The 18,994-nt window shown below is 33.2% G+C and overlaps 1 protein-coding gene across 2 annotated transcripts in view; it reads right to left on the bottom strand.

The window, feature by feature from the left end:
* Positions 1-18,994, bottom strand: part of LOC139513898 (integrin alpha-4-like) — a 44,708-nt gene that overhangs the window by 8,233 nt on the left and 17,481 nt on the right. For both annotated transcript variants that reach the window (XM_071302843.1, XM_071302844.1), the window contains 12 exons: positions 16,183-16,243; positions 15,129-15,242; positions 13,860-13,966; positions 13,037-13,105; positions 12,055-12,198; positions 11,297-11,408; positions 8,598-8,777; positions 7,153-7,359; positions 6,658-6,833; positions 5,219-5,353; positions 2,542-3,041; positions 1,733-1,904 (listed from right to left, as the gene is read on the bottom strand). In XM_071302843.1, coding sequence (XP_071158944.1) covers positions 1,733-1,904; positions 2,542-3,041; positions 5,219-5,353; positions 6,658-6,833; positions 7,153-7,359; positions 8,598-8,777; positions 11,297-11,408; positions 12,055-12,198; positions 13,037-13,105; positions 13,860-13,966; positions 15,129-15,242; positions 16,183-16,243 — 1,977 coding nt within the window. The remainder of the gene's footprint in view (positions 1-1,732; positions 1,905-2,541; positions 3,042-5,218; positions 5,354-6,657; positions 6,834-7,152; positions 7,360-8,597; positions 8,778-11,296; positions 11,409-12,054; positions 12,199-13,036; positions 13,106-13,859; positions 13,967-15,128; positions 15,243-16,182; positions 16,244-18,994) is intronic.

The raw sequence follows: 18,994 nt of genomic DNA, 5'->3' as shown, positions 1-18,994 counted from the left end.
GTCCTTTTCAACTGAATTTTTATGGCAGTCTCAACAGAGTTTTGTTGTCATTTTGGTGTGTTTATTATTTTGATGCTAGTTTTCGTTTATTATTTTGTTCCTAAATCTGTTTAGATGCAATGTCTATATCTAACATGACGGGATATTACTGAACGATCTTTCTTACGAGAGCTTTAGATCTTTACCAGTATTAATACATGTACACAATGAATAAATTTACTACTTTAAATTTGACCGAGAACACACCTATTGGGGTGTATTAATTTAAATTACAATAAATTTTTATTTAAAAAAAAGGCGACAGCACAATCAGGATGGATTATTTAAGTACAGTCAACTACTATAGGAGAAAAAATAGCAAGTTCATAAAGCACTTTTTAAGAAAGGCAACAGTAGTTTTCAACTGTTCAATAGACTTAAACCGTTTGAGGGAAATCAAATCCGGGTGACAAACTAAAACTGAGGGAAACACATTTACTGTGAAATGAAAACAACAGAACAACAGAATCACTAAACTGGAACAAAAAAAAAACGCCAGCATACATATATAAACACTATTATATTCCTGACTTGAAAAAAATTTGAAGGAAAAATGGGGAGGTTTTATTACCTCTCTTATATAAATGTGAATATACTGTAGGAATCGGATAAGCAATCGAAACACTGTAGTGCAATGGTCACACTAAAGTGCGATAGTCTGCAACGAAGTTATGATCTAATCATTGATGTGCAATAATAGTTTATATGACGCATGGTGGCTTGTTTTAAATATTCAAATGTCTTCATTCTTTTAATATAAATAAGGCCGTCAGTTTTCTCGTTTGAATTATTTTACATTGTCATTTCGGGGCCTATAATAACTAACTATGCGGTATGGGCTTTGCTCATTGTTGTAGGCCGTACGGTGACTAATAGTTGTTAATTTCTGTGTCATTTTGGTCTATTGTGGAGCATTGTCTCATTTGCAATCATACCAAATCATCTTTTTTATACTTATTATTATGTTATTCATAAGTGTATATCAGTCATGATACCAATCTCTACATCAGATATGACAGGTAAACATATTTCTATTGGTCAATTGCTCAGCAGACGTTTTGACTTCCATGTATCATTTCTTTTGTCATCATACTTATCCCTATCTCTGATATGACAAGTAGACAGATTTTAATTGATCCATTATACAGAGGTCTAGGACCTTTTGACTTAACTGTATCATTTCTTTTGTCATCATACTTTTTTCCCTATCTCTAATATGACTGGTAGACAGATTTCTATTGTTCCATTATACAGTGGGCTAGGACCTTCTAAGTTACCTGTATCATTTCTTTTGTCATCATACTAATTCCTTTATCTGATATGACAGGTAGACAGATTTCTATTGGTCCATTATACAGAGGGCTAGGACCTTTTAAGTTACCTGTCTCATTTCTTTTGTCATCAGCTAAATTCCTTTATCTAATATGACAGGTAGACAGACTTCTATTGATCCATTATACAGAGGGCTAGGACCTTCTAAGTTACCTGTATCATTTCTTTTGTCATCATACTAATTCCTTTATCTGATATGACAGGTAGACAGATTTCTATTGGTCCATTATACAGAGGGCTAGGACCTTTCAAGTTACCTGTATCATTTCTTTTGTCATCATACTAATTCCTTTATCTGATATGACAGGTAGACAGATTTCTATTGGTCCATTATACAAAGGGCTAGGACCTTTTGACTTACCTGTATCATTTCTTTTGTCATCATACTAATTCCTATATCTGATATGACAGGTAGACAGATGTCTATTGATCCATTATACAGTGGGCTTGGACCATCATTCTTTATATCGTAGGTATGAACGAAATTAACTATATCGTTCTCTATGATAGTTAACTGATCTGGTCTTGATATTCTGTACGAGATAAAATAGTTTATAATTTTATGCAATTAATGGAAATGAAAAGTCTTTCGTTTTTTTTTCAAATTGATAGTTGAAAGAATGATAAAACTAGTGAACAACGTGGGTGCTCATCGTCTCTTGAACTGTTATACATTATTTTAGCTTTCAAAACACATCTAACATTCATAATGCGTGTCGGAGTCACGGCTTGGTATGATTAATTACCAAATGTACACATCATAGATATCAGGTTAGAAATTTTGTATTTGCGCCGGACGCGTGTTTCGTCTACAAAAGACTCACCAGTGACGCTCAAAAAAGTATAAAAGGCCAAATTCAATACGAAGTTAAAGAGCATTGATTACCATAAAATCATAAACGTTTTGCCAACTACAGCTAAGGTAATCTATTTCTGAGGTAATAAAGGGGAACCTAAAAATGATAATTACATATGACGGTGTTTCAGTTTCGGTGTGTTAATATATGCAACCCATTATGTGTTCAAAGAAATAAACTTGAGTTATAAAATCACTTACAGTTTCAAAAGATTAAGTAGCGGATTTGTATTATCAATTACCAATTACGATAAACATCAATATAAAACTTCTCATTGCTTTTATCCTGTTTGCATCGTAAAATAATCACCTACCCATTTAATTGTACACTGACATGCAATTTCACACTAGCAATTAATTTCCATGAATTATCCGATATATCCATATCGGTACTGGTGGCTTCTACAAATGTGCTAAAGATTAGCTGCTGATCAAAATTACCAAGATTGTCGCCATCTTTAATCAATAAGTCACGTGACACTGTAAAGCGGGCATTGAAGATGACGATTTGTTGCTGAAATAATGTATTTCTCAGATCACACTGAACGTGTGTCTCATTGTTTTCTTCTACAATATTTTTACAGTCTACAGGCTCTGTAACTTGATTTGTCGGCTGACTAAATCCAATATATCTGGTATTGTTAGATATATCAATAGTTATCTGTGTTGCATGTGACTGGTCCCCTTTGTTTGTAACTTTAATGGTAACATCTACTTCAGAAGTTACTCCTAATACAATTTCTTGTGGATTTAATGTGGCTTCAATCCTCAGGTCAGGATAACATGTCCCATTGCAACCTGTTGAAAAGTTAGCCTGAAACAAACCAAATATCTTTTATTATAGTTTCTTTGCCTGACTGTTTTCTAAAATTATCCGACTATGAATTCTAAATTATAGCAAAAAAAGTAAGGTTTCGACTCCATAAGACAAAGCTGACCTGAACAATTTGGCTATGTTTTACAGTCTCGTTTGGTCATACAGCTCTCCAACTGTTTCGGTTTTTATTATGCGCCCCTGGCTTTCAAATATTGGGCTTTAAACGTTCCTGATGGAGGTAAATCAATTTTAATATAAAAAAAAAGATTTGGTATGATTGTCAAAGAGACAATCTGACATAGATGTTAACAACCATAGGTAACTGTTTAACAATTATCGAATTCCAAACTACATAGGGAGATTTAAAAGGCCCCGTATGAAAAGTGTTACACAATTTTAACGGGAAAAAATAACGGCCTCATTCATGTATTTAACAATGAATAAAAAGCAAATTGAGATACGGCAACATATTACAACCATTGAATTACAGATTTCTGACTAAGGATTGACACATACAAAAATGCGCTCAAGACGCATGAAATTTATAAAACGATGTTTCCATTTCTATAAGCACTTAATTGGTCGAGACCTATGGCATCATCAGTTCAGTAGGCAGTTCTTTGGTTATTGCTATGATTAGTAACAACACTTATAGGTTTCACTTTGTAAATACAGCTGTTTTTCAAACTACGCCTCTTTTAGGGAGATTAAGAATATTCATAGATAATTAATTTTGTTTACATACTGGTTACCAGTTCTGATCTGTAGGTTGCATATCATAGAGACATAACTCGGGAATGTTACCAGTTAATATACATGTGAATATTGTTTATATTGAAATCTGTGGGAACCTTACAGTCGAGGTAGAGGTAGTTAAGAAATTTAATGTTAGTTTAAAATCGTAGAAGTTCGGAGCATATTAACGTTGAAAATATGCCGCACAGCCCTATATGTTGACCTTTAAAAAACTAGTAGTGCATGTGAACTTCCCATTCTTGGATATGATGTTTCAAAACTTCATAGTAAAAATGGTAGAGTTTTAGCCGTAAATTGAGTTCCAATATGCATTGTCAATATTTAAAGAAATGCAACCTATAACGCATTTATAAATTTATGATTATGAAGAATTAAGATTTCAGCATGTGTGATGAAGTAAAATCCAGAACACCGCCTGGGACGCGAGCAATTAAATATTTTGTCGGCGTGAATTAGAGTTCCCGACGGTATCGCAATGTCAATAATGTTGTTCTAGAGTGACATTTCTCTGATAATCATAACATTTATCATTTTATTTAATAACAAATTAAAAATAACAAGAGAAATAACTCCAAGTCTTATTACAGAAGAGATTTTGTTGTTGTGATTTAAATTCTAAATCTTTACTTATTTCTTTGGATTTTCATAGTCTGATTTGGTCTTATAATCAATTTTAAGATGGTGTCCTGAAAGCAACTGTGACATTTTAACTGAAAATGGCAGAACAGGTAAATCATACATAAAAGAGGGACGAAAGATACCAGAGGGAGAGACAAACTCATAGATAGAAAATAAACTAACAACGCCATGGCTAAAAATAAAAAGACAAACAGACAAATAATAAGACGGAATAGGAGACACAACATAGAAAACTAAAGACTGAGCAACACGAGCCCCACCAAAAACTTGGGGTAATCTCAGGTGCTCCGGAATGGTAAGCAGATCCTGATCTACAACATAGAAAACAAAAGACTGAGCAACACGAGCCCCACCAAAAACTTGGGGTAATCTCAGGTGCTCCGGAATGGTAAGCAGATCCTGATCTACATATGGCCCCTTCATGTTGCTAATATTATTACTAATCCGGTAAATAGTCTAATTTGGTAGGTCACATTCGTGAAAACATTTGTGATAACAAGAGATACACCCATTTCATTCAAATTTGGAAATGATGGGTTGCCTTTGTTTTGTTACTCTAGTTATCAGGATTTGTTTGCATGTTTGTTCTGAATTGATCTCACGATTTGAACACGCTCGTATGTATTAAGAGCAGGTAAATTTTATAGATGTGACTACTTTGTCATTTCTGGATTAACCAGTTTAAACATAACGTTTAAAACGTAGACTTTTATCTGCGCCATTTGTATTTTAATCAATTCAATCCCCCACACCTACACATATCAAGAAACATTACTTACTGAGTCTCTATTGATTGTAAGAGTATTGTCTAGTACAGGTTGAACTTCTCCAAGTAGTGGTGTATCACTAAGTCTGTATGTTGTTTCCATAACCAATTCGTCCTCTAGCGAAGCAAAAAACTGTCTGTCAACTGCCTAATAAAAGCAATATTCTTTATATTTATTAATATTATTATAATTGTAAATGTATATATTAAAAAAAATAATCATAACAATGCAGGGTAGTCTCATTCCTATACACACAATTTCGGTACATTTTTGTCATTAAAATTCCACTTCAGGATCGTCTTGAAAAACCCATGATGGTCGATATACACCCAAATATGAATCGAGTAGAATGTTTACCCGACCTCGAGTCAAAGTGTATATACATTTACCATCGGGTCCAAAATCAAATCTCAACCCACGGATCGGGGCCTTTAATAGTTACAACTTATATCGTGGTCGCACCCACCCTTCGTTTTAAATTGGTTTACAGAAAACATCGGTTTCACTAAGATTTGCATCCAATATTGAGTCCACTAGGATTAACACCAGCCACTTGAAAATACGAGTCAGTTGTATAGAGATATTTTGATAGGGAACGTATATGGTATTGTGTTTATTTTCATGACACACTACTGGCCATGCATCTTTATTACCAAAACCAGAAAGCACAAAGCAACCATCATATTCATGACCGTTTACTACATCAAAATCATTGGTAAAAGAAGGATGTTGAATAAAATACCTATGAAGTAATAAAATTTGATAGTCAAAAATATCAACCAATATCATATTTACAAACACCAGTAAATAAAACACGGAAAACGAAAGATTGCGCAGCAGGACCTCAAACAAAACGCAAGGGTTAAATCAGGTCCTACTCATAAATGTTCTCATTGCATGTATATAATCTCTGATAAGTTACTTTCGTTGGTTTAACAAAAAAGCGAAATGGTTATTCAGACAAACATGTCCTACACTGTATCTTAGGTCAAATGTAACACTGATTTGATTCATGATGATGTCAGTAGAGATTATAAAATAAATATTTTAGAAATCTAAACTCATAAGAGAAATAATCACTGACATAGCCATATTAATAAACAAAACAATGACCAAAAGACGAACATTTTAATAAAGTACTACTAAGAAAACTGAAATCGAACAACCCAAATTGATCAGGGATCTTGCAGAGCTGCTCATGCAAATATTCATAATGTGTTGAATCAATCCTTTTGTGATCACGCTTACATTTCCGAGTACCTGAGATTTCTTGGGTTCGTTTTGGTTAGAGTTTTTCTTTATTTACTTTTCTACTTTATTCTTTTAATATTGCTGTTGATTATTACGCCTTTTTTATTTTTGTCTTCGTGAGATTTGGTTTAATTCACTTCTGATTTTTATCACTAACTGGAATTTTTTTCCTTTCTTTAAAAATAAATAGTTTGACAAACCATCACAATAGCGTAGTACTCCATACATGATTCTGACAAATGTGTGACGAGAAATCTTTTTCTTTCTAAGTTACCACTTCCAAATTCTTCTGTGTCGGATGAAAGATGAACCCGAGATGGTTTACTTGGTGTTGACATAGTTCTCAGTATATCCGAGCTTAGATTATAATCAACCACTAGGAATTAGAAATACAAAGGTACATTTGATTAAAATAAAATATTGGTCCATGCTGTATCAATTGGTAAACATACTAAATTGTTATCAACAGTGCAGTTATGCTCTCATCGACATATTTTTTGTTTAATCAAAAGCTGTTGTAAGTAAAATCTGTTCTATTTATACAGCTGACGGAGAAAACAAAGGACAAGTAATAGCCTATAAAATCCTTCGTAGAAAAGATTTAGATCGCATTCGATATACCTTTTAGTTCGCTTGTTACTGTTTTCATCATTTACCATAAATAGATCGTGTAAAGGTTAACGTTTTATACTCACAAATTGAATCCGGAACTGAAACACCAGAGTAGGAAAAGCATAGTCTAACTGTCACACATGGCCTGTATAATTTATCTTGACATTTCAGTTCAGAGGAGTTCAGAGGTATATCAGATGGGGAAATTTCAATAGTGTTGTTAAGCTTTATAATAGGTCTGCCTCGTAATACGGTAACAGTATTGGACATGTATGATCCCACTAAGAAATCTAAAAGAAAATAAGTTACTATTATATTATAATCGATCGTCTGCAACAAAAACACAACTGACCCTGAGTCATTCAAGGTACAGCAGACATTTCCAAAATAATTTAATTTTACAATATGACACTGCTGAATAATAAGAAGGTTTTATCATTTTCAATCCTCTCGGAATGCCCCCTTTTTATGTCATTTCAGAGTTTGATAATTTTCCTTTGTGACAAGATAAACAAATCATACATAAATGATAAATATTAACTCAAATGCAATACGTGTAATTTACCAAATTATATTGTTGGAAGACTATTATAGGAACACTTTCAGAATTCTGTAGTAAACCAAATTTATCATAAAAATATCATTTATTGCGTCAACCAAAAGTTAAATAGCGGAAAACACGAACTCTAAGGAATTATTTTCAAAAAGTCAAAAACCAAATAGCAAAATCAAAGGCCGAAACACATCAATCGAATAGATAGCAACTAGAAGAAAAACGTATATCGCCTGATTGCATTATAATTTTTCTCTAATTCTTATCAGATTGATCCTTTTCTTGACTGGTTATTTATTACTATTTAATGAACGTGTGGTTTAATTCACCATTTTCTGTTATGAAATACCTGTACCAAATTATGAATATGACAGTTGTTTTCCTTTCGTTTTGATGTGTTTGAGCTTTTGATTTTGACAAAAAGTCAAATCACAAAAAAACTGAACTCAGAGAAAAACCTAATCGGAAAGTCCATAATCACATAGCACAATAAAATAACAAAACACATCAAAAACGAATGGACAAGAACGGTCATAATCCTGACTTGGTACAGGCATTTTCAAATACAGAAGATGGTGGATTTAACCTGATTTTATAGCGCCAACCCTCTCACTTTGATGATAGTGAAATTCCGTTACATTTACAATGATGCGTGAACTATACTGACATAATAAATAAAATAGTCAAAATATGAGTACATCAGTCATCATCGAGTAACAATTTTAAAAGGAACAATTTAACAGAACACAAAAACATCTATCTACAAACACATTCATTGATTCGCGTGTCTAACGTCAGAAATTTTTATACGTCACATATATTTGTCGATCAATGTATACATGGTATATACAAACAATTTTAAAATAAGGACATTCCGTTTTTGATTTTTCTTGGAGTTCGGTATTTTTGTTATTTAACTTTCTATGAATAAATAAAAACGATTAAATCAATTCTCGAAACATCTTTCTTCATTACCTTGATAATTGTTATTGTCGATGTCATATGCAGTAGAAATGTACCAACCAAACGACTGTAAGTTACTGCTTATATCTACAGCTTTAATTTTCTGTGTGAATGTAAATTCAGTAGAACCACCGTGGTAGATATATACAGCCCCTTTATTACTCTCCTCATACGGTGCACCAACGGCTACATCTGTGAAAGGATAATATATAACCTTCTTTAGACATGGATATATTAGATACTACGTTTTGTTTAAATACATTTTTATATCGATTAGACCGTTGGTTTTCCCGTTTGAATGGCTCTACATTAAAGTTTTGGGATCCTTTATAGCTTGTGGTTCAGTGTGATCCAAGGCTCCATGTTGAATGTCGTACTTTGACCTATAATGGTCTACTTTTATAAATTGTTACTAGGATGGAGAGTTGTCTCATTGGCACTCATATCCTATATCTATTGAATTAAGAAGCGGTTGAAAAAAACTTTACGACAAAAGAGATTATTTCAGCTGCAATTTTTTACTTGCCATTTCTACGTAGCAATATTCCAGCCAGCAGCGCCTGATAGAGTATAGCTGTTCACTCTGAAGTTATTTAACCAAGTGTTTTAAATGATGAAGTTGAAATCATTCCTTCATCATTTTACTGACGCTATCACGAGTTAATTGACCGTTATGGAATATCCGTTTCATAAATGATAGCGGATATGTTCCTAATGTTGTAACTTCAATCCCGGCCCCTTTTCACAAATGTGGCCTATTTATTTGGATTTGTAAACGGGTTTGAGTAACACGACGGATGCAACGTGAGGATGAGGAGCAGGATCAACTTTCTGGATCACATGAGATCACTCCCAGTTGTTTTAGGGTTTCATGTTACAAGTCTTTGGCTTTCTATGTTGTGTGTGTGTGTGTGTACTATTGTTCGTCTGTTTGTCATTTCCATTTTAGCCATGACGTTTAAATTGAGAATGGAAATGGAGAATATATTAAAGTGACAACAACCCGACTATAGAGCAGACAGTAGCCGAGGTCCACCAACGGTTCTTCAAAAATCATACAAGACTAACAAAGGCCAGAGTCTCCTTACTTGGGACAGGCGCAAAATGCTGAGGGGTTAAACATGTTTTTGAGATCACAACCCTCCCCTATACCTTTAGTTAATGTAGAAAAACAAACGCCCAACAATACGCCCAGTAAAACTCAGTTAAGAAGAAGTCCGAGTCCGATGTCAGAATAGGAAACATAGGAAAACAAACAAAATGACAATAATACATTAATAACAACAGACTTCTAACAGTCTCTGACCTGCCAGCTCCAGACCTCAATTAAATTGATTGAAAGATTATGTCTACATCATATGGCACAATCCCGCCTGTTAGGGTTTTAGTATTATACCATCATAAAATATATAAGGAGAACATAACCCGTGTCATGCCAACAACTGGTTTTGGAATAAATGTTTTTAATTCCGTTGCAACGACCCTATTAGTAAATGAATATTAAAGCCAAAATATGCAATCTTTAATGTAAACATTAAAAAGAAGATGTGGTATTATTGCCAATTAGACAACTCCCATAAAGAGACAAAATATCACAGAAATTAACAACTATAGGTCACAATACGGCCTTACATACAGCTATAAAAGGCCCCGAAATGACAAATCTAAAACGATTTAATTAAACTCATCATAGATACCAGGATTGAAATTTTATACTAACGCCAGACGCGCGTTTTGTCGAAAAAAAAACTCATCAGTGACGCCCGAATTCAAAATGTAAAAGGCCAATTTTTTACCAAATACCAAATTGAAGAGCTAACGAGAAAACGAACGGCCTATTTTGTGTATCAAAAATGAATGAAAAAAATGTAACACATTAGCAAACTACAACCACTGCATTACAGGCTTCTTACTTGAAACAGGCCCATTAATACAGAATGTGGCAAGGTTAAATATTTTAGCGGGATCCCAATCCTCCCTTAACCTTGGACAGTGGTGTTACAGTACAACATATGAACGAACTATAAAAAAAAACAGTAGAAAAGGTTCTACTCATCATATGGAAAAAATAGAAATACATCTTACAAAAAAACAGAGTAGATGGTGCAGGGTAGTGGTATTTCCCAACACCACAAAGTACTGATGTGAGAGTACTCACAGTTACTGACAGCTAGTTCAAAGCCACTTACAACTAATACAAAAAATCAGGCATCTAAGACTTCATTTTATTTTAATGTTTATTTTCGACTTATGAGTGTGAATGACACTATGGTATCTTCCGCCCCTTTGTCTTTACAGTAAACTAAGACTGAATTTAAAAGTTCCCTTTCTTAATTAACTACCCGTGGTACCCTTTTATCCAACTTTATTTATATCTATATCTTTCTGTGCTGTATGAATCGTCCCCATTCTGACATGAATACACTTCAATTCATCTCTGTTAATCTGCTGGTAAACTGCTATGCTGTACCAAATTGCTATCTTTTTGTCTAAGGTTCCCTTATTTGTGTCCTTGTTTAGATTTCTGATTATCTGCAGGACTGTATTAAACCATCCAAATTCTGACTTATGTATTCTCATATGTGTCATTGATTATATCTCTGATACACTACAGTCCTGTACCAAATAACTGACATTTTGAAGCACACAACATTATATTCATTTGAATCTGTATCAGCGCTACAATGCAGTGATCTACTGTGTATACGTACCCTTATAACCATCTTTATTTACGTCTCCTATACACTGTAGTGCTGTACCAAATCGTCCCCATTTTGACATTCCTTGCAACTTTTGTCCACTCTCTTTGAGTAGTACATTTGACTGTTCATATGTAAAGAAATATCATACATAGACAGATTTGGCTATCTTTGGTTAACACAACATGTACATTTCTTGTGTACAATTAGGAGTTTAGTATGGCGTTCATTATCTCTGAATACATTTGTTTAGGGGCCAGTTGATGGACGCCTCCGGGTGTGGGAATTTCTTGCTGCATTGAAGACCTGTTTGTGACATTCTGCTGTTGTCTGCTCTATGGTCGGGTTGTTGTCTCTTTGACACATTCCCCATTTCCATTCTCAATTTTACATTTTATAAAACGGGATCACAAAGAGGTAATTCCCTTCCAAATATCATTAACCATGCCTTTCAAGACAGTAAATATCATTATAGTCGAGTAACAATGATTAAAAAAAATAGGTAACAAGTCATACGTTGTTTCAAAATACGTCATTATAATGTTTGTTATTCGTAAGCTTTTAAACAACGAAACAGATCTGCTGTCCCAATGTTTTATACGTTATTTTTTACAATTTGGAAGAAGACACCGATTGTCTATTCATTCTCACGTGTCGACAACCTAATATGTAGCGCTGCTGTACTGATAGGAAATATGATTGATACTGTATTTGTGAAAAGTCGATGCTAAAACTATGATACTTTTGTTCCAACCTTTAAATCTACTTACATCTGTATCCCCATTGTATATGTAGACAACGCCTGAATCTATTACGTCGTTATTATATTGAAGAGGTGCTCCGATAAGTAAATCATCTATTCCATCACCATTTATATCGTCAAAGACAATAGAACTCCCAAATCCACTTCCAGACTGGTACAAGAAAAAAACCATAACGCACTCATTTATTTTCGAAGGTAAAGAAGACATTATATTTTCGTGAACATTGGATTTCGCGGTTTTAAACAGGTCTGCATACAAGCCTATCTAAACATGGTACTTTGTGGAACAAATAAATCCGTAGTTTCCATTAAATCAAGGAAAACTTGGGTTAACATGACCAATAATGAAACGACAGTACTAGTGATATAATCTGCCAATATTTTGGTAGTATTTTACACGTTTAAGGTTTATCCATTGACTACGTTACGTCGGAACTGCAATTTTGCATATATTTGTATTTGCACTGTGATGAATATAGTTATAAAAGGTAGCAATCTTAAACTTGATACGCCAGACGCGCGTTTCGTCTACATGTCTACATAAGACTCATCAGTGTGACGCTCAAATCAAAATATATATAAAACCAAACAAGTAGGAAATTATTAAAGAGCATTGAGGACCAAACATTCCAAAATGTTGTGCCAAATACAACTAAGGTAATCTATGCCTGCTGATGAAAAGTGGACGCAAGTACTGTTATATTCGTCTTAAATTTTCAGAAACCAGAAATACTTGTCCAATCTATAAATTATCCACGTTATTGTCGTTTATAATTGTTATTTCTAAGAATACTATTCATACTATTTGTAACTATCATTCTATATATATTTACAGAAAATATATCTGTGGGCACTTATGAACTTATATAGTCATATGGGATAGAATATCTGGCGACACATACTACACATTTAAATTATACTGTCCATAGTGTATAAACTAAATAGAAACATTTAAACCAATTGTAAATAGTGTATAAGCCAAAACATACCTTTCGACCTGCAAACTGTTTCTTCAAATATAACTTCTTGTCAGTAAGTTTTAAACAAAAAACAAAAACCTATAACAAGACATTTTGCCGCTGTCAAAATGGATAGTAAGCAAATATAAATATATGTAAGATATGATATTAGTTGAACGTATAATACAGTCACTGTTTCTACTTACGAAAAATGTTTAAATCAAAAGGACAAATATTGTCATAACATTGCCTTTTATAGCATAAACGTGATTTCAAACATGAATACAAAAAAAATGTAGCTTACAATTATCAGCTTCCCATTTATACGTTACGATCGTATATAATAATATTATGAGTACACACAAATAATTAAATAAAGGAAACAATAGCGTGCCGGTGTTCAAAAAGTCATAAATCGATTTAATAAAACAAATCCGGGTTATAAACTAAAACAGAAGAATATTTTTTGCTTCGGTTGTTTATGTGTATCGACATTCGGATGTTTTTGTGCGACTCCAGTCGGATATTGTCGCCATTCCAATGGTTTGTTTTTTAATTAGATGTCGTTCGTAATTCGTACATAATTGAGTGTTTAAATGTATCACAAATTTAGTGTTGCTTGTGTTGCCGTTTGGGAGTGATTGTAAGTGTTACAATTCTTTGCCTCGCTACCCAAATTGAATTGTACATCGATTCTTTGGTACATTTCCTTTTTTTTTTAAAGCCTCAACTGTATTTAAAAACTGAACGGAAATTAAAAGTAGTAGTTATATCACCCTGAATCAGAATCGGATGGAGAAGACTGAACTTCTGAATAATCGGGTTGTAAAGATAACAAATGAAGGCAACTTACTGCTCCTACTATTCCACTATCCAATATAGTGTGTGGGGCTCCTAATACAATAGCTCGTGTACAATTTCCATCCGAATCTGAAAGATTGCCTGTGCTGACAGAGTAACCTAGGATAAAAAGATAAATCTTTTAAATGATTTCACAATAGTTTGATATATACACAGTAAGTTGTATAACCTGGTGTAAAACGATCATGTGTGCATGTTTGCACACTACGGCAGTTATATGATTGCAGTGTTGATTGTATAAAACCATGCCACTTATATATGACGTCAAATGTATTTAAGATAACACTGGAGTTCAAAATGGACATTTGTGTTGGTATTGCTTGCTTTGACATTAAATAAAATTATTCTAAAGTAAGTTAACAGGTATCTGCTATTTTTTTTTATCATGAAACTGTTCATTTTCTATATGTGTTGTCTTCATCAAATAAAAATGGCGCCTTTCGAAAGTGTGTTATAGGTTCGCTTCGAAGTACAAAAGTTCCAGATTTTCCTATAAGAATATAAATAATTCAATGATGACTATGAAGAATTATATCTTAAATCTTTCTAATGATCCTAGACTACAAAAAAAATACAATCAGTGATTTGATTAATTCTAACTTTTTTTGCATAGGTTAAGAATCATTCAGAGTATTTTTGTACACTATTCTTGATATTCTATTCCTCCCATGGTTTGTGGATAACATGTATATACATTTGTACGTATGATATTAGGTAGCAACAACATAGTATTTACTATTATTAAAAACCTGGGACACACCAAATATATCATCTGAGAAAAGCGCGTCAGACGCATGAAATTTATTATGTCTTGTTTTAATTCTTTTATTGTAATACTTTCTTGTAATTTTGAAAACGAAACGTTCGTGTTTATATTACATGTATCTTCTCCAGATGAAGGCAGTGTATAGGTGGTGTTTATATTACATGTATCTTCACCAGATGAAGGCAGTTTGTAGGTGGTGTTTATATTACATGTATCTTCTCCAGATGAAGGCAGTTTGTAGGTGGTGTTTATATTACATGTATCTTCTCCAGATGAAGGCAGTTTGTAGGTGGTGTTTATATTACATGTATCTTCTCCAGATGAAGGCAGTTTGTAGGTGGTGTTTATATTACATGTATCTTCTCCAGATGAAGGCAGTTTGTAGGTGGTGTTTTTTTCCAATTATTGGTCATGTGTCTTTGCTCGAAGCATTTCATCATTTTTAGAGTTTCTCATGATTACTAGTGAGAAAGTATTGATGCAATGATGTCTTACCCATTAAGCTGCCATGCTTTAGACCGTCCTTTACTGTTTTTTCAGCAAATTCAAATTGAGTGAAGCTATCAAAAAAGTTATCCGTCGTTTTACCAGTATATTTTAAAAAGCCACCTGTTGGTATCATATTGTGTTTTTATTAGTTGCAGTTCAAACATATTTACAACCCTTTCAGTAATAAACAAAAACACATCTCGCTATAAATTCTTACAATACTGTGGATTCATTATTATTCGTTGAATGCCAACTTTCGTAGATTTCGTGGATTCACTTGAGCAACGAGATTAAATGTTCAATGAATGACAAAATTGTGAAGGCTTATTTAATGACCTTGAAAAACAACGAACTTAAGTATCCTCGAACATGTAAGTTTGCCTTCATTCACAAAACTTGCTAACCACGAATATAAATAAATCCACAGTACTTTTATGATTCTTACACCAAAGAGCTTATTAATGATAGTGAATACATTTCTATAATTGATTATCTTTCATCTGGTCTTCCACAAAGGTATTTCAAAACACTGGTGTAATGATACAATTATACGTAACTTGGTAATGACTCGATCATGTAAATATCAGTCGAATCGAACTTTACTTCAGATTAAGATTCAAATGTTAGTGTTTAGATATATAATGTCTAATATAAAAGTTTGTAAACCAAAGTGCTTTCATAATTTATGATCTGATAATTAAAGAAAATGTTTGTCCTGTTTCTGATTATATTCAGAGGGACTTACAGTCAATCAACAGTGGTAAAAAAAATAGCAGATTTGTTTCAGAAATAACTGTTTGTTATTCTGTTCTGTCGTTCTGTGCTTTTTTAGTCTCTTATAGTTGATGTGTTTCCTTTGCCTTCAATATATAACACGGATTTGTCTTCTCTCAATCGATTGATGGCATTTCAACGGCAGTATCCTTCTTTTGCCTTTTATTTGTGTACGGCATTATTATACAAGCGCATATACTATTATTGAAAGGAAAATTATAACATAACAATTGATTTCGATAAAAAAAAAAACAATTGTGTATGTGTCTATAAGTATGAAACAAACCTTTATCTGCAAAGAAACCTGGAGCTCCTATTAGTATGTCTAACATTGAATTATCTTCATACTGTTAGATAAAACATAAATATTCAATACAGCGAATCAGAGGAAACCATCAAATAAAATATAAAATACGCGATGGGAAGATCACCACTTTTTCAAAAAGAACTACAAATACTTAAACATAGAACATATTACTGAAGCACAGCAGCTCATACGTATTATACAACTAGCGTTTATAATAGGGTATATAAAGGTTTTTACTTTTTTTACCAAAGCTTTCAGAAATGAAGACTTTGCAATCATATATTCTTTAGATTTTTGCATCCTTACTGATCGAGAGCGTTTGGTACACTATTGGCTTGCATTATCTTTTTTACCTTAACGTTCACTGGTCGGGAACACTACCTTATACTGAAATGCATGAATTAGCATACTTGTGTCCTCGCACATGTTATTGTTTATTTGGGTGTGACGCAATTTGTTTTTATATATTTTTTTACCAACCCACTAAATGAGTAACAATGCATGATGGACTACTACGTGTTTACAATCTACCAAACAGGTGTGTTATTTACTGAAATACAACACATTTTTTATGCAATGCGGGATTACCAAGATCGCTTAGTTTTTCATTTTTTGTATCAAATTCTATAGTTCGTGATTTAAAGTATTCGTTCCATGCTCAGATTACAGAAAAGTTGTTTCTATGCGAAGAAACAAGTGTTTGAATTATCCGATGTACAGCCATGAATATGTTGATGATGCCACGGAAATTTCAGGTATTCGTCCACCAGACAGCAGCGAAACAACAGTGAAAAATACATTACTCATCAGACAAACTTACTAGTGTAAAGTAAGCCGTCGATAATAGCCGGTGGTAATAGTCATGGGGTTCAGCAACTTTTGTATAGCTGGTAGCTATAGATAGTTAAAGAAAAAATAGGATCCTATGGATTTTGTGTTCGTAAAAAGGCGAAGACTTAGAGTTTGTTAAAGATCTGAAGAGATTACTTAACTTTCTAAGATTTCACAAAATTTATTTTATGATATTGTACCTTCTTTTATGATTAAAAAGTAATTTAAATCGAGGGAAAAAATGTAAAATTGAGAAAGGAGATGGGGAATGTGTCAAAGCGACAACAACCCGATCAACAGGTTCATATTATAAACAAATATTTACTCACCATATTTTTGAAATTAATCCTTATTTGGAATCAAAATCATTAATCCATTTTTTTTTATGAATGAACTATACATCCCTTTAACAAATCGCACGTGGTAAATGATCACTCGACCAGAAATTTTATGTAATTGAAATTAACATAACAAAAGACGTGATGTACGATAAAATTGAAACTGCTTAATAAATACAGGTATAATTGATTTTTGATATATTTCTGTATTTGAGACTTTCAAACTGCTCATTGTGTTCTGAAGGTAGTGAAGCAGCAACTGTAGTTTCATTTTGTTTTTCGTTTTTGCAAAGGTCGATTTTTTTTCTAATGGAGACATTGGATTTTTTTAAAGGACTCGTACATTTAAAACATTATTAAAACCATGAATGATGTTATCCATTTTATGTGCGACAGGGTGGTAGCATTGATATATTTTGTGAAAATTGCAGCGTTGGAAATAAAACTGTTATATTTCTTTTATTTATTGGATACATTTCTTCTTCTTTTGTATATTAAAGAAAGCCGTTGTTGATTTTTGTTGGTTTTTTTTATATTGTTTTATACATGTATGTTCTTTTTGGTCTTTTTATAGCTTACTTTTCAGCATTGAACCTGAAATTGCTTACTTTACAAGATTGTGTCTTGGATGGAAAAATGTCTCGTTTGGCACTCATACCTCATCTTCTTATTTCTATATACAAGGCACGTTTTAGAAAAAAAACTTATAGGTAATATGAAACCCACTATGATCCGGAGGATTTAAACAATTGAAGATATTGCGCATACGTCAATAGGACAGCAGCCGAACGATAAGAATACCTCTGAGGTATATTTTGGGATAAAATTAGCAACAGACGGACATTATCGATGGATGATACTATACAAAGTATGTTAAGCTATTTACGTCCCGCTTTAATAACACTTGTTTTTAGCATACTGACTATTGTTATGCTCTTACTTTTAGTTCAGGTCCTGATGAAAAAGTTTACACATCCAGTACAGATAGAAGTGTTTCATTGCCAGTTTTTATGTTTTTCGAGGCAGAAATGTTTTTGGAATGACATAATACAGGTTTAAAAGAGCTCATAAATTGCCGTAAACAATAAAAAAAAGTTATCGGAGCATGCAAATTGAGAATTATGTTTTATATTTTACAAAAAAACATATTTGCAGAACAAACACATTTATTTTGAGAGTCCTAGACACTATATTAGTTGACAGTTTCCCCACTAATTCCACGTGTTTTAAGTGGTAGTCAACTCGTAGTAGCCAACACTGCATTGTAGTTAATTGAGGCGATTGGTCAGTTTTTAAAGGCCATATTAAAAGAAGGACGAAAGATACCAGAGGGACAGTCAAACTCATAAAATAAACTGACAACGCCATGGCTAACAATAAAAAGGACAAACAGACAAACAATAGTACACATGACACAACATAGAAAACATAAGAATTAACAACACAAACCCCACCAAACACTAGGGGTGATCTCAGGTGCTCCGGAAGGGTAAGCAGATCCTGCTCCACATGTGGCACCCGTCGTGTTGGTTGTGAGATAATAAATCAGGTAAATAGTCTAATTTGGTAGGTCACATTTATGAAAAGGAAGGGGATTGTAGTTACAACGTAAGGAACATATC

The sequence above is a fragment of the Mytilus edulis genome, chromosome 2 (genome assembly GCF_963676685.1).
Source record: "Mytilus edulis chromosome 2, xbMytEdul2.2, whole genome shotgun sequence".
Classification (NCBI taxonomy): Eukaryota; Metazoa; Mollusca; class Bivalvia; order Mytilida; family Mytilidae; genus Mytilus; species Mytilus edulis.
Note: the sequence above shows the minus strand (reverse complement) of the source record. Positions and strands in the feature narration are given on the sequence as shown.